The sequence below is a fragment of the Thunnus thynnus genome, chromosome 7, assembly GCF_963924715.1.
Source record: "Thunnus thynnus chromosome 7, fThuThy2.1, whole genome shotgun sequence".
NCBI lineage: Eukaryota > Metazoa > Chordata > Actinopteri > Scombriformes > Scombridae > Thunnus > Thunnus thynnus.
Window position 1 is genome coordinate 33,862,562 of NC_089523.1, and position 16,424 is coordinate 33,878,985.

Here is a 16,424-nt window from a genome sequence, read left to right on the forward strand (position 1 = left end):
TATACACGAGCAAGTAGATGAAACAACAGAAACAAGATGATTGAATCAGTGAAGTTTCTGACAGATGTGATGATGTTTCTCAAAGATCCAACAGCACAGTTTAATGAATGAGTTTAATGAGTTCTAGCAGAGCTTTAGCTTGCGGCTGCATCGACAGCGTCAGTGTTTAGAGGTCATTTAGACTCAGATTTGGTGGTTTTGACTGTTTACACCAAACCGCACAAACCGCTCGAACCGCTCAGCGTCAGACGGCATCCGAGCAGGACGACAGATAACATCACTTCAAGATAAATCATTTCATCATAAGTTCTTTTCTTCAGAGATGACTCTCTGCTGCAGGAATGTGGAGGTTAGAAAACACTTATCGAAGCTCATCAGATACTTTAGAGACGGATTCGATTTTAACTGACTGATGTTACAGAAACATGAAAACTGTTGCAGCAGATGAAGATGCACATGGGTGAAGAGAAACAGGCTGTTGAAGTCTTTTTTAAATGAATCATTTAGTTTGTAAAATGTCATGAATGAAAAACGTCCTCTCGACAGTTATCAGAGTCTAAAGTGATGCTTTCAAATGTCTTTTTCTGTCAGAACAAAAACATATTCAGTATTATTATCCAGTTGCCTCATGGGAAACGTAGGATCCAGGATATCTCCACCTCCGCTGCTCAGATTCTTCTGTTTTTAATTTGTCAGTAAGTCCAGAAACTCTGTGAACGAGTCGTTGAATCACTGCAGGACTGATTCAAACATGAAGTTAAAAAAAAACCACAATGAACCACAAATAAACCACAAATAAAACAGCAGAAGCTTTTTATTAAGGATGAAACGCATCCTTAAAACATTCTCACACTCAGTTAGTGCTGAAACAATCAGTTGATTAGTTGATCTGCAACTATTTTAATAATTGATTATTGGTTTAAGATGACTGAAAGCAAAAAAAAGCCAAATATTTACTGGTTGCAGCTTCTCAGAAGTGAGTTTTACTGGTTTTACTGGTTTTCTTTGTCTTTATTTGATGATAAACTGAATCTTTTGGTTCTGGACTGTTTGAACGTTTCCAGCTGGGTTTTAGGAAATTGTGATGAACATTTTTCACTATTTATTGACACTTTCTGACAGATGATTAATTAAGAAAGTGATCGGCAGGTTAATCAATAATGGTGCGAGGTGTGAACAACAGCATGAGACACACGTGCAGCTGAGGTCAAAGGTCACAAACACGTGAAACTGAAGGACAGAGGAGAGCTGCTCGTCCTCTCTCTCGCTGCCACCTTTGATTAAAACCACTCTGGTTCTGGATGTTTGGAGGCGGAGCCTGGACCGCGCCCGGCGGCGGTCAGCAGAGGCCCAGGAGTCCTCGGCTCTGTCCGTCACACTATCGCTGTCCTTTCCGCTCCTATTGTTTGTGTCCAGAAGCTTCCGCGATGCCCTGCGACCCTCTTGAAGAAAACAGCACCGCCGTGGGCTTCCTGAGCCTGCCGCTGGGGCTGCTGGGTATTTATGGAACCAACACCGCTGAATCACTTCCCACTTCACCCTGCCCGCTGGGCGTGTGTGTGTGTGTGTGTGTGTGTGTGTGTGTGTGTGTGTGAGAGAGAGAGAGAGGTGGACTGGGAGCGGATGTTGTTCATGTTGTTGGTTTCCAGTCTCACCAGCTCAGGACACACTGCTGCTGCCAGAAATAGACACACACACACACACACACACTTAATCAACATCGCTCACTTTTGTTACAAACTGTTTTTCGTAACCATGGAAACAGTCCATAGTTAGCTCTTTTCCACTGTAACCTGGATCTTTCTGACCTGAACTGTGAAGAAGCTCTTGTGTGTGAGTTTGGTTCTTCTTCTTCTGTTTTACGTTTCATAAACTCATCATGTACATCAGCGTTCAGGTTCAACCGCAGGACAGTTTCTTCTTCACTACTTTTCATTAACGAGCCTTTTAAACAACACAGTGGAAACTCAGGCCTATATGTTTTGTTTATTTCTTTTAATTCTGTTACGTCCAGAGGATGAGGGAAGTAACGATAAAAATTAACCCGAGGAAAAGGAAGAGAGGGAAACAGATGTGAATGAAATAAAGAATTTATTTACAATATAAACAAAAGATCAGTGTTTCGCAGGAATTTCCAATAACACCGACGGAAAACCGACTTCTTCTTTGAAAGGAAGAGGCCGGTCCACCAACGGACAAACGTAAATTACGTTAAGCTAAAGTTAAAAACAATCACCATCCTACTGATCCCAGTACACGAGCACTGGAAGCACTGGTTAACTGTCACACATGCTGCCAACTGGCTCCAGGTCTCCATGTCTTATTCACCACCAGTATGATCCACCAGTAGGGAGGCGGCGAGGGGAAACACACACATCCACAACACCACAGCCGTAACAGTTCATTTAAAAATAAAGATGATTTAACAGTTTAGGATTGTATCTGATGGCAGATGATACTCATTTAGCTAAAAATGACTCATAAGTGAATATAGAGTATGTTTTATTTATAATGTTCTGGTCCAATAGGCTGAAGGAATTAAGAATTGACACATGAAAGGATGATGAGGATGCGTCTCCTGCTGTGGGAGCAGTAACACACTCACACACGTCTTTACTTTCATTTGTTCTCTACAGTAAATTTGTGAAAAGTTATGTAAAAGTCTTGATGTAAATTATGAAAATACAAACTTCAGCTTTCTTAGGAGGGCCCAACATTTTTTGTTAGAGGGGCAGATTTGGCCCATGAGCCAGGTATTTGTCCACCGCAGCTGTATGTCATTAAAAAGGCGACAGCGGGACGACACACAGTAACGGAGGAAGCAGCAGCGAGTCTCCCTCCGCTGTCTGACTAACACGCTTTAGATGGTTTGTTACACAGAACCGTCTGAGAAGTCGTCCATGCAGGCGCGTTCAAAACAATACTTGGCAGGTGATTGGATGAACCGTCACAAGATCATGTGAGAATGCTCACAGGAAGCTGATTGGTTCAGACACAAACGTGTAACTTAAAGAAGATGGATTCTCGTGTGAACACATTTAGTCTGACTGACGCTAACAGACTCACTGGAAGAAACTTGCTAGCCTAGCAACATTAATGCTACAAACAACCCAGAATGCATCACTCTCTGTAGGAGATTGCATTTTCTACCCACGTTCCCTCATTTTACTAAACTCTTTTCTGTTTTATTTCAGTTTTAATTCTATTTCTACTGAATGTTTTCATTGTGAAGAGATCTGTGTCTCAGCTGCAGTTAAAAATATTTAAATGTTTCCACACAGTTTCATATGAATCCAGATAAGATTTTGGATGTGAAGCTGCTCTCAGATCAGTTTGTACCTGAGTCTCTTATCAATGTTTGCACACTGAAAGTTGTCATGAGATAATGAGAGTTAAAGTTCAGAGGAAACAAGCAAAGTGACTTCGTATTTAAACATTAAGAACGTCTCCATGAATCATTACAGCTCAGTAAAAACCTCCAGCTGCCTGCGTTAATGTTTGACCAGTTTATGAGCTTGTGTCTTACTGGTTTATGGCTGTGTGGCATCAGCTGGTTTATAACTGGGAGTGGCTGCATCTGTACATACATGGGCCTACAGCATCAGCACTGTCGCCATGGTTACCTGCAGGTTAACACACCTTCAGCGCTGATTTAGAGCAGCTGACCTGAACTATGTTTGACATGAGCACATGGATGCTTTCACCAGACACCTGCCAGCCAATCAGAGAGCAGCATTTTCCTTAGGAGTCATTGGGGATGTTTTAGGGGTCCTTGAAAATATTCCAGGTGTCCTTGAGTGAGCAAATTCTCCATGAAAGCGGTACCTCACTGATGAGGTACCGCAGGAGCCCGACAGATCTGCCCACACGGGGCTGATGGTCAGCTGATCTCTGTTAGCTTGGTGCTAAAACGTTTCCACTTTCACAGCATCATGTGTTCACTGTATTTATTAGCTTAAATTACAGTTTTATTATGATTAAAATACATTAAATCATGGAGATTGATGAATTAAATAAAAAGCTACCAAATTATTTCTGGGTTTCTGCACCATTAACTAGCTCAGTTAGCTCAGTTAGCTCAGTTAGCCCAGTTAGCTCAGTTAGCTCTGCTAGCTCAGTTAGCTCAGTTAGCCCAGTTAGCCCAGTTAGCTCAGTTAGCTCTGCTAGCTCAGTTAGCTCACTTAGCTCAGTTAGCTCTGCTAGCTACTTTGCGCTGCAGCAGCTTCATGAAACACTTTAAGAGCTCTGATGTTGAACTGATCAGTCTGATCAGCTTATTAACTTATTAACATTCTTCACTAATAATCACAACTTTGCTTTGTGGGTCTGAAAGCTGATCTATTAACATGAATTCAAACTTTTTCCACAATTAATCAACTATCAAAGTAGATGCATATTCAGTTTCTGTTAATCGATTAATTAACTTATCTTTGCAGGTCTAATTTAATCAATACTAGAATAATCAACTTGTTCCACATCATGTAAAACTAGACTGTGTTTAATAGTCGACTCCACCAATGGTATTATAGTGTCATAAACACAATAAAACAAACTTTATTCTACTGGAGTTTAACTATTTGGGCGGTTTTACAGCAGTTTTACAACTCAGCAGATGGTTACAAAGGGTGTGATCACATCAGTTTTATCTTCCTGGATTAACTGTTTGCAGTATAACTGGGTGGTGATGGACAGGTGGGTGAAATGTTATATAACCTGTGAGGAATATAAAACAAACAGAAAAGGAAACGAGGGACTCCTCCTCTGTCCTCATCCTAAACTGACCCGGGCATCTCTCGCAGGAGGAGACGGATGTGTTTCCATGGTAACCGTCAACACCACATTATCAGACCAGCCGTCATAAAGTGTAACTGACTTGAGTTCAGTCACAGATGGCAGAGAACACAACAGGTGTAAAACATTTCCAATTAAATTATACATTAAAAAAGGAAATTAAATGATTAAATGACACGATTAGCAGAACAGTCAGCTGGTGAAAAACAAATAACTTATCAATTAAACAATAAAAAAAATATGAAATGATTTCAATTCGTTAATTTAAAAAATGTAATTAATGGTGTCAATGTCATTTTATTTCTTATTTTAATCGATCCATTAGTCAGTAATAATTTAATTTATAAACTAACCTTTATTTTTTAATGTTGGAAAACCACAGAATGAATGTCAAACACAAAAAAACACACACACAAACAAACAAACAAACAAAACAACAAAAGGCACAAAAGAAATTAAAGGGACATTTCAAACTTTTTACTGCACATATAAAAGTGCTGTTAATGGTATAACGTCAGTTATTTCAATATCAACAACATTTAAAACGTTGCTGCAAGAGAAAAGAAAAAATATCTATAAATACTGTATATTATGATTTAAAAATAGATTAAAATCATGTTTAACAGTAAGATAGACGGAAGACAGGAAGAAAAAAGAAAACAAACAAGCAAAATAAAACAAGATAAGGGAACAGGATGGGAGTTAAATATGATATAATTTAGATATTTAGTCTTTAGCGTCCCAGAGGGAGATTATTGCAGACAGGAAACACAGATATGAACACAGCAACATTTGTTTTTTTGATTTTTTTTACATTTTAGATTGTCTGTTTTGTTTTTTCCATTTTATTTCATGTATGAGATCAGACGTCTATCAGAGCTTCATCAGAAGGTACACGCTGATGAAACTCTGATAGATTAAAAGCTCAAAATAAACTGAAACACTGAATAAATCTGAGTGTTTGGACTCATTGATGCTTCCAAAACGTTACAAACATTTATCCAAGTGGAGCGATGGTCATCCTGTATGTCTGATAAATGGAAAACTAAAAAATGTCAGAAGTCTTGAGCATGAAAGTTAATTCGGAAACGCTATATATAACCACATAATCTTAACTCAAGGTCCAGTTTCTAGTATTTTTTGGGCATTTAACCACATCACATGGTCTTCATCAGCAGACAGAATGGATGGAAGTGTTTGTTTGTTTTTGGATAATTTAACTTGAAGTTTGGAATTTTATCTAAAATATTTGTTGCCGAGCAGTTTAATGGGAACATTTGTTTTATTTGGTTGCCTAAAGTACCTTACACGTGTCCTTCTCTCCCCCAGGTTCCTCCCTCCCTGCCCCCCCTCCCCCAGCTCCATCATGCCCATCCTCAAAAACCTCCCAGTACGCCTGAAAGGCGGTGGTCCAACACTAGAGAACGCCTTGATCCTGCGCAGGATGAGCCTCAACATCACCCCCCACCACCACCACCACAACCCCTTCGACAATGACGATGACAGCATCCATGACAACGGGGGCCACGGCAACCACTGGTCGCCCGGCAGCTCGCTCCTTGACGGCGACGTGCCCAGAGACCGCAACCCGTTTGAGGACGAGGAGGATGAGAACGAGGCCAATGAGGGGAAGAAGGGGAAAGGAGGAGGAGGAGGAGGGTCAGGGAAGGGTTCCTTCAAGTTCACGTCCCCGCTGAAGACGCTGGGAAAGCTGGGGAAGAACCTGAGGGTGTCGGGGAGGAGCAAAGGAAGCGCTACGCCCTCTCCGCAGGGGTCACAGGGAACGCCCTCACCTGCAGAGAAGAAGAAGAGGGGGAGGAGAAGCTCTGAAGGAAGTCTGCTCAGGTAAACAGGGGCAAAATGTGTTAGGGTAAAGAGGGACAAACGCTGTTTTGTAAGGGCAGGAGGGATTATGGGGCTTTGTCAAGGTAAAGAGGGACAAGAGGACTCAGGGCATTAGAGAAGGTAATGTATCAATGTATAGAGGGATCAGGGGTTTGTTGAGGTAAAGTGGGATAAAAGGTCAGGTTTAGAGATATTGTGGAGGATTCGAGGTAAAGTGGGAGTGGAGTTTGTCAAGGTAAATAAGGATCAGTGGAGTTTGTTGAGTTAAAGTGGGAAGATGGGATTTTTAAGTAAAGTGGGATGATAGAGTTTATGGAAGTAAAGTGGTAAAATGGGATGATGGGAGTTTGTGGAGCTAAAGTGGGATCATGGAAGTTTGTAAAGGTAAAGTGGGATGATGGGAGTTTGTAAAGGTAAAGTGGGATGATGGGGGTTTGTGGAGCTAAAGTGGTAAAGTGGGATGATATGAGTTTATGGAAGTAAAGTGGTAAAGTGGGGTGATGGGGGTTTGTGGAGCTAAAGTGGTAAAGTGGGATGATATGAGTTTATGGAAGTAAAGTGGTAAAGTGGGGTGATGGGAGTTTGTGGAGCTGAAGTGGTAAAGTGGGGTGATGGGAGTTTGTGGAGCTGAAGTGGGATAATGGGATTCACTTTCATTCTTTCCTTCCGGTCCCTCCCAGATTTGCGGGGAAATATCGCGACACCCTCAGCTCCCGTAAGGAGTCGCTCACCAATGGCGAGCTGAACTGTTCGGAGAGTGAGTGCGACACCACCAGCCGCCGCCTGTCCTTCATGAAGATGGTGGGTCTGGGGAAGCTGAAGAGGGAGTCCATGGCTGACCACTCGTCCCAGGGCCCTGAGGAGCAGCCGGTGAAGGAGGAGGTGGTGGAGGAGGTCAAACCCAGAGAGCCGCTGTCAGGTAAGAACAGATGCATACAGAGCAAACATTCACATTTTCTTTTACTGATTTCCTGGAAATTCTGTTAAAATCGTTGATACATTTGGACGGAAACCTGGATACTGACATCTACAATACAAGTGCAGAGGCTGCGTTGGATATATGTTGCAGTAAGAGGAGTATGTCACATGACAGGGGGCTCAAGAAGCCTGCCTGAAGTGGCTCAAGCTTCATTTGTGATCGTCTGTTGTACGTTTCAGAACTAACATTATGATTTTTATAGTTTTTGTCACATTTTTTAGACTTCTACTTGTGTCATCTCTTTGTTCTACAAAACTGAAAAAAGTTATGTTCAGTAAAGGAGGCTGTTGTTGATCTTTTATTGGAGAAACTCACTCAGCTGAGGAAAAACTTTGACCCTGAAAAACAAACTTTTCTTCCGGGGGTTTGACCCTGATGATGACACTGGCTTGTTTCAATCATATAGATGTGTCAACTATGTTTGATTATTAGCAGTAAACAGTTGAGAAGCAGTCAGGAAATGTGCAGGGAGAGAAAGAGAAAGAGTTAAAATGACGATGCGACAGAGATCTCCAGATGGATTTGAGCTGGAAACGTTGTGGGTCATGTGATACACGTCTAAGCCTCCGAGCCACCGTTGACGTCCCAGCGTTTGAATTTTGTTACTTAAACACCGGAGCTGCCTCCATTCAATGATGAAAACTGAGATTGTTTGAAGGGAACTGAAAGTGTTTAGATGTTTTTCTTACATAGAGCGTTGTATTCTTGAAGTTTTGGGGAGTTCGTTCCCTCTCTTGGGAGGCGTTAAATACTTATTGAGACGATAGAAGAGAGAGGACAGGAAACGCGAGGAGAGAGAGAGAGAGACGGGAAATAAGACGTAACAAACGTCTCCGTCTGGACGCTGAGGTTCATGTTCTCACCATCAGTGGTGGAAGAAGAACTGAGATCTTTTACTGAAGTAAAAGTAGAAATACAACAATGCAATACCATTACAAGTAAAAATATTCAATACATGTAAAAGTACGGAAGTTTTTGCAGTAAAATGTACTTAAAGTATCAAAAGTTAAAGTACTCGATATGCAAAATGGCTCAATTTAGTGCTACATTTATTTTATTGGGATTTTAATACTTTTTCATTGACATGTACATGTAAGCAGCATTTTAATGTTGTCATGGTAAATCTAATGTTCACAACATACACTGTCGGATAGTCAATTAAATAAAAACACATATAAAATGTTGATCTGAAAAGTAACTAAAGCTGTCAAATAAATGTAGTGGAGTAGAAAGTACAATATTTCCCTCTGAAATGTAGAAAGTAGCATCACATGGAAATACTCAAGTAAAGTACAAGTACCTCTAAACTGTACTTAAGTGAAGTAGTTGAGTAAATGTACTTAGTTACTTTCCATCACTGCTCACCTTCAACCATCAGGCCACCAAACTGCAACAACTTTTCTACCTTTTATCATCAAAGCTGATGTTGATTTTTGCTCGACAGGAGGCCTAAAAGCAGGTTTGTGTAATTGTTTTGTATTATTTTAACATAATGATTGAGAATGATTTTGTACTGTTTTAATATAAAGTGCAGTCAGACGGCATGAGGACAGGTTGTGTTGCCTCTGTTCTTGAATACTTTACATCTCAAATCAAACAGGTAGAAACAGACAGACTCTCTCTCTCTCTCTCTGTGTTAAAGCTGTCGTCCAGTTTGTTTTCATACTAGCCTGACTGATCTTATCAGCGTCTGTCGACAGTCTGCCGGCTATTTTAGACCCTGACAGCGACAATGAAAGGTTGACAGACAGACAGACAGACAGACAGACAGACAGACAGACAGGTTGGTGAAGGTGAACTCAGCTGGTTTTCATTGATGCTGTAATTCTCCACTGGACACTGGAATCTGTTTGGGAAGTTTTACACCTGGTTAATGAGCTCCTCACTGTGGGACAAACCCTCTCAGGACAGTTTGATGTGCTGGTTAACGCTCAGGTTAGCGGCTAAGGAATGCATGATGTCACTGACGGTGCTCATAAGTATGGAAAGACAAGCGTGTGTGTGTGTGTGTGTGTGTGTGTGTGTGTGATCATAGGTATTGGGCCGGTCCTGGAAACTTTCTAAGGACGTCTATTGTTTATCGCACCCTGTTTACTCTGCTGTTTAGTAATGAATGATTCAAGTGTGTGTGTGTGTGTGTGTTCCTCCACACCCTTGTTTACATGTTACAAAAGTTATTTTCCTGTATAAGTCTCATTGTGTTACACTGTGACAGAATATATACCGTATGTACAGAACCGTGCAAACGTTTTGAGGCGCTTAAAGTGAAGGTGCTTTCAAAAAATAGTGCCATGAATTGAATTCATTCATTTATTGATCAGTTATTTTGATCCAAAGTTGAGTAAACAGCAGAAAGTAAATCAATATGTTGCTGAGAGCAGCAGTTCTTGGTTGTTCCTGCGTCTCGGAGAAGTCGCCACAGTTCTTCTTCTTCTGTGTCTTCATGTTAATCCCAGACTGACTGTTGCAGGACTGCTTGTTCTTCTAGTTGATAAAGATAGATCTTTATGACTCTGGATGGATGTTTGGGCTCGTTGTCCTGCTGCAGATGATCTGACGCCTCCCTGTTGGTGTCGTATTATTGATTGACACATGGCATGTTCAAGTCTTAGACCTTTGTTTCCTGTCCGAATCTTCTGATTTTCTCTATTTTGTCTTCATGTTTGGATCCAAACCAACGATGAACTGATCAACTAACAAGTATTGTGTGTATCTAAAGCCTGATATATCTTATTCCTCCGTTGTTGTCCAGAAACTATTAAAAACACCTCAGTGAGTCACATAGAAAAACAAAATGAAAACAGCTGAAACATGTTGAGTGTCTGCGGTACCTGTAATCACAGTGAGCAGTAGTCTGTCAGCTGTTATCACTGTAATCACACACACACACTGGAATCTACTCGACCTTATAATGTCACAGCATGTAGTTAAAGGGAAAAAGGTGCACTGATGGTTGGATTAGAGGTCTTCACTGCTCAGTCTCTAACTGAGACTCCTTTTGTTAAACATGTTGACATGAGTTGAGTTGAATGAACTTTGTTGCCATCAGGACTGAAACTAACGTCCACAAGTGTCTTGTTTTGTCCACAACCTGAAGATGTTCAGTTTTACTGTCACAGAGACTAAAGAAACCAGAAAATATTCACATCTGAGACGCTGGAATCAGAGAATTTTGACTTTTATCTTCTGAACAAAACGATTCATCGATTATCAGAAGTTATTTGGAGATTAATTTAATAGTTGGGAACTAATCGATTAATCGTTGCTGCTCTAGTTACCATGACAATAAAAGTTGTAGCAACGAGCTGTGATGAGCTCATAGTGCAGGACAGACAAACCAACATATACATTAAACATCTTAAAATACAGTCAAGTATACTACTATAAATATTATACTTAGATACTGAATACATATAAAAGGTAGGTTTAAAAATACCCTAAAGGTTTAAAAATCAAGAGTGGAATAAACTAAACAAATTAAAACCACAAGTAAGACAATATATACACGTTTCTTTGTAATATACTGATATATATATATATATATATATATATATATATATATATATATAAATACCAACATGAGGTCTGAGTTCAGTCTCAGTTTGACCAGAAAGTGCAGAGAAAGTTCTGAATGTTCAGGTGACGGCTTGTTTTCAGATGCTGCTAAACCACCGAATCAGCAGATCAGGTTACTGTGTGTGTGTGTGTGTGTGTGTGTGTGTGTGTGTGTGTGTGTGTGTGTGTGTGTGTTTTGTGTCATTGTTAAACAGGTTTGAAAGAGTCAGGGCTGTTTGTACCTGCATCACTGTTATGTACCGTTTACACACATAATACCTGTATAGTAGGACTGTGGGTGATGAGTGTTAGTGAAAGCAGCTCAACACGTCAGTAATATAATAAACAAATTAACTCTCTGTTATGTAATCTATTACAGGGAAAACACAGAAAGTTCAGTTTCAGCTTCTGTATCTGAACAAAAACATAAAGCTGTGTTCAAAAATCAAATAAGAGTCCTAGAGACCAAATAATAATTTATATAAAACCTTTCTAAACAAGTAAATGCAGAAACATAGAAACAACAAGCAAGTAGGCACAGTTAAACTGAAAAAAAGAAGAATAAATCACCTGTTCACCAAAAAAGAAAATCAGACACCTGCAGTCAGAGTAACAAGAAACACCTGGACCCACTCACCTGTACTTCAAACTACACTGAAAAAACTCAAACACCTGCAAACCAAAAGAAAAACTCCAAACAAGGAGAAACACCTGAAGTAATCTTTATTTATATAGCAAGTAAACGCAACAACAGACACAGAAAAAAGCAGAAACAACAACCAGGTAAACAAAGTTAACTAAAAAAATTTTTAAAAAACTCAAACACATCATCATCTTCACAACATTTCCTAACAAACATCTGCACTCTGAACAGAATCAAATCCTCTGCAGTTCCTCCAAAGAAACATCATCACTGTTCTCAACATCCACTTCAGGTTTATTATCAAACTTTTCACATATAAGGAATTTGCCCTGGTGATCAAAATCTATCAAAATACACATTTATCTAATAATATAATCTAAAATATATAATAGAAATGTGCAGTAAAGTCATGACTGGTGTGCATTGCTTCCAGCATGTTGTTGAACTGACTTCCTGTGGTGAGTTCAGGTGTATTGGAGCGTCGTGTTCTTCCTCTCTGCTGCTGGTTGTTGTCGTCATGCATTCTGACTTCCTGTGCAAGCGTGCAGAGCCGAACATCTGCTGCTCTGCAAAGCTGGAATGCAGCAGAACGTTATAAAACATCATCAACCCGAACACCTCCACGCTGCATTTATGCTCAGAGGATGAAGATTAGTCGTATTGTCCTCTTCCAGTTTGTGGAACAAGATAAAAGGATGATGATGTGTTCTGCTCCAGCATCAACTGATTATAAATATGGTGGTTTGACATCATTATATAAACCTGATGATCCATCTTGAGCCAGAATGTCATAATTATGTTTCCATAATATAAAATAATAAAAGAACTAGAGACGGTTCGTACTGTCGTTCAACAGAGACTGAAATCCTCAGAATATGTTTATAAATCTGCATCAGTACACGCAGAGACGGACGGATGTGAGACACGTGTGCTGGATTATTTTCATTCATAAAAAAATGCAGAAACTCAGGAGACAACAAGTGAAAAACATTTACTAAGATGTTCTTCATCACCGGGTCAAAAATCCTGGATCCACACTGAAAACCAATCGCTTCTTCCAAACATCAAACTTCACTAAAATCTATTTACATGTTTATTCTGTTTCAGTGAAAGTTCTAATGAAACACTGATTCATTAGTTTGTCATATGAAGATTATCAATCAGTGCAACATCCCCTCTATAAATTATGAATCTACAAACCTTCATAACTAAAAATGCTCCAAATATGAGAGAAAAATCTTCAGAAATAAACCCTCAGCTTTGTTTAATTAATAGCAGGAATCATGATGATTGATGAAGGAACTGCCAAGATGACAAAATATTTAATTGTGATTCTAAATTTCTGTTAACTAGATGAAGATGAGACAGAATTAATAAGATATAAACGGGGTAAATTGAACCTCAGTTTCAGACAAACATTCCCAAATTGATTAATGTTTCCAGGCTACAGTAGATGTTCCTGCTTTTAATCACTGCAGACTTATCTCTTGACATGTTTTGCATCTGTACTTGTATAGCACCTTTCTAGTCTTCCGACCACTCAAAGAACTTTTACACAACAAATCACATTCACCCATTCACACACTGATAGTACAGCCATCAGGAGCAATTTGGGGTTAAGTATCTTGCCCAAGAACACATCAGCATGTGGACTGGAGGAGCCGGGAATCGAACTGCTTATCTTCTGATTAGTGGACGACCCGCTCTACCTCCTGAGCCACAGCCGCCTGTTGAATATATTTACTTGTGCATTAAAATGCATTACATCACATATATATGACCAGTGTCCAGTGTTTTTTTTTTTTTTTTTTAGATCTGACACTAAATGTTTGTCTCCATCCTAATTATGCTGGAAAATACATCCAGCATATGTGACAGATATATATGAGAATGCATTCAAGGAGGCGACAGAATAAGTTTGAATAAACTGTGTAACAGCTGGGATGTTTTGTGGTTTAGACAACACCCGTAGAGAAAAACAACACATGTTGAAATCAAATATTTGTTTGAACTTCTGTTTAAAAAGAACTTTGCTTCTTCCATTTGACCTCCACACAACCTCCATGTAGAGTCCACTGATTTATATTTCACTACTAACACAGTCGGACTCATGACGGACAGTTTTATTTAAAAAAAAGGAAAAGTCCACAATGGAGGACTCAGATTTGGAGCTGCTGACTTTTATCCATTTCAAGTCAAGTCCATTTTTATTTGTCTAACCGAATATCACAAAACATCTTCTGTCCTCAGACCCTCCACTCAGACAAAATAAAGCTCCTCCAAAAAACTTCAACAGCCAAAAAAGCAACACAGGAAGAGCAACAGAGGAGGCAGCTGATTAAATAATAATGACAACCTTCATTTGTGCAGCACTTTACAGGAGAACAGACCAAAAAACAAAACTATCAAATAACAGTAATGATCAAGACAATACAAATATAAAGACATTTGATCCATAAAGAGTTTAACGTGACACAGAAAGAACACATAATACGTTTATAAGAATGTGTTTTTAATAGAGATTTAAAGAATTTCAACAGGAAAGCTGTTATAGAGCAGCAGCAGCAGCAGTGTTTTGTTGCAGGAACGTCTGCTGGACTGTGAAACCAACAGAACTGCATCATCTGCATAAAGACGAAGCCGAAATGATAAATCACTTCCAAATGATTTACTCTTTACTTGTCACATAAATGGATGAGAAGTGGATGGATTCAGATATGACTCTGATATGCTGGAGATAAACATGAACTCTGTTTTGACTTTTCTGATTCAGACCAGCTGACTGCAGGTCAGGTGACTCGACTGTCAGGACTTCTTTGTTGGTTCTTTAGTTCTTGGACTCACTTTGACCTTCAGGTTGTCTCCAGGTAGAGAGAAGGGAGGGAGTGATGAAACACACACCGTGGAATTTACCCTTCACTGACTCCTGCCTCTGTGAATGTGTGTGTGTGTGTGTGTGTGTGTGTGTGTGTGTGTGTGTGTGTGTTCATTAATCCACGGTCATATTACCAGCAGCAGCAGCTCTGCAGGTTTCTGCAGGCGTCACGCAGAAACATGAAACAGAAAGTTCAGTTTTTGTTTATGTTTTCGTTGTCTGAATCTGGAAATTTCATCAGAGCTGCAGCCAGTTTCTCCTTCAGCTCGAACAAACAAACAAATAATGATAAAAAAGGCTCAGTATGTTTGTTTTTATTATGTCCATATTGATTATTAAATGATAAAGTTGTGTCATTTTCATTGGGATATAAATACCAGAAGTAAATTTCTGAAACACGCCTGAAAAGTTTAACTAAAATAGAGCTGCAACGATCAACAGCAACTATTTTGATAATCAGTTAATCATAAAAGTCATTTTTTAAACAAAAATGGACAAAATTTGCTGTTTGCAGCTTCTCAAATATGATGATTAGAAGTTTTTTCTGTATCAAACATGATAATAAATCGAGTATCTTTGTATTTTTGATGGTTGGAGTCGTGTTTCTGTCCACCTGGTGAATGTAAGTCCAATATTCACTCTCATTTAGTTCTGTTTTTACTCTCTACCAACTCCTGAGGGAAATATCAGGCTCTTTAGCTGCTAAATGCTCCACTATGTTCACCAGCTAGTCTACAGCTAACTGTGTCTGTTTGCTGTTTGCTGCAGGTAGTGTACAGCGGCTTTTTACAGCTTTTTCTCTGAAAACGACGCTATGAGACGCTAAGAGTGAACCAGAACAGTAAAACTGCAGCCGGACAGATAAACAATGAGCTGAAACTCACTATAAAGCTCCGTAAAGCCGAGAGGAGCTGCAGAGTCTCTGATAATTCTCTGTAGGTTCATCACTATGAGCCAACACATTACACACTGACACATCAGACTGTGGAGGGATAAAAATATGCATTATAGATACTTCAGAGAATATTTGTGGGTCAAATAATTTCAGAATAATTCCAGATTTGTCCCTCATGCTGCTGTTTTCCAACCCTTCCATTAGAGTAAAGCACTGACAGGATTTCCTCTTGTAACAGCTCACAGTGAGGACAGCTCGTAAAGTTATTTTTCAGCCCCTCAGTTGCATAACTTCTGCTCAGTCACCCCACACAGTGTTGATAAGAGGCTCATATTCAGGCCTGTCAGGACCAGTCAATGATTAGTACGTCCTTCACTGTGTGAGCAGCTGATGGAGGTCTGCACAGCCATAAAACTGTTACTGACCAACTATCTGCTGCCGCATGGCTTCCTGTCAGAGCCGCCTGCAGACGCTTCAGTCGGATAATCTCATATCTGACACTTTTAAAGTGGTTTCACACTGTTCTGAATGTCAGTACGCAAACACACTCTGGTTCTCAGCGACTAACACTCTGTGTTTTATAAACTTCTTCTAAACATCATGGAGTGTTTCTAGAGTTTTTGCTCAAATGTTAACATTTTTTTAAAGGCCAGTTCACAATTTTTCAAGTGTCTTAAACCAACAGTCAGGAGCCCAAATGAGCAGTGAAAGATGTTTTTCTTGCTGTAATTATTCCTCCTGTTCATACTGACTGATTAGTACTGATTAGTGATTAGTGTGTGACTGGACAGAGACCACCTCCTCTATGAAAGCTTAGTTTGGTCCAATGAAAACCAACCAG

At 39.7% G+C, this 16,424-nt stretch overlaps 1 protein-coding gene across 2 annotated transcripts in view; it reads left to right on the top strand.

Moving 5' to 3' along the window:
• The window catches only part of LOC137186589 (tumor necrosis factor alpha-induced protein 2-like), a 64,566-nt gene that overhangs the window by 22,513 nt on the left and 25,629 nt on the right, over positions 1 to 16,424 (top strand). For both annotated transcript variants that reach the window (XM_067595633.1, XM_067595632.1), the window contains exons 2-3: positions 6,121 to 6,636; positions 7,317 to 7,555. In XM_067595633.1, coding sequence (XP_067451734.1) covers positions 6,158 to 6,636; positions 7,317 to 7,555 — 718 coding nt within the window. In that variant the 5' untranslated portion in view covers positions 6,121 to 6,157. The remainder of the gene's footprint in view (positions 1 to 6,120; positions 6,637 to 7,316; positions 7,556 to 16,424) is intronic.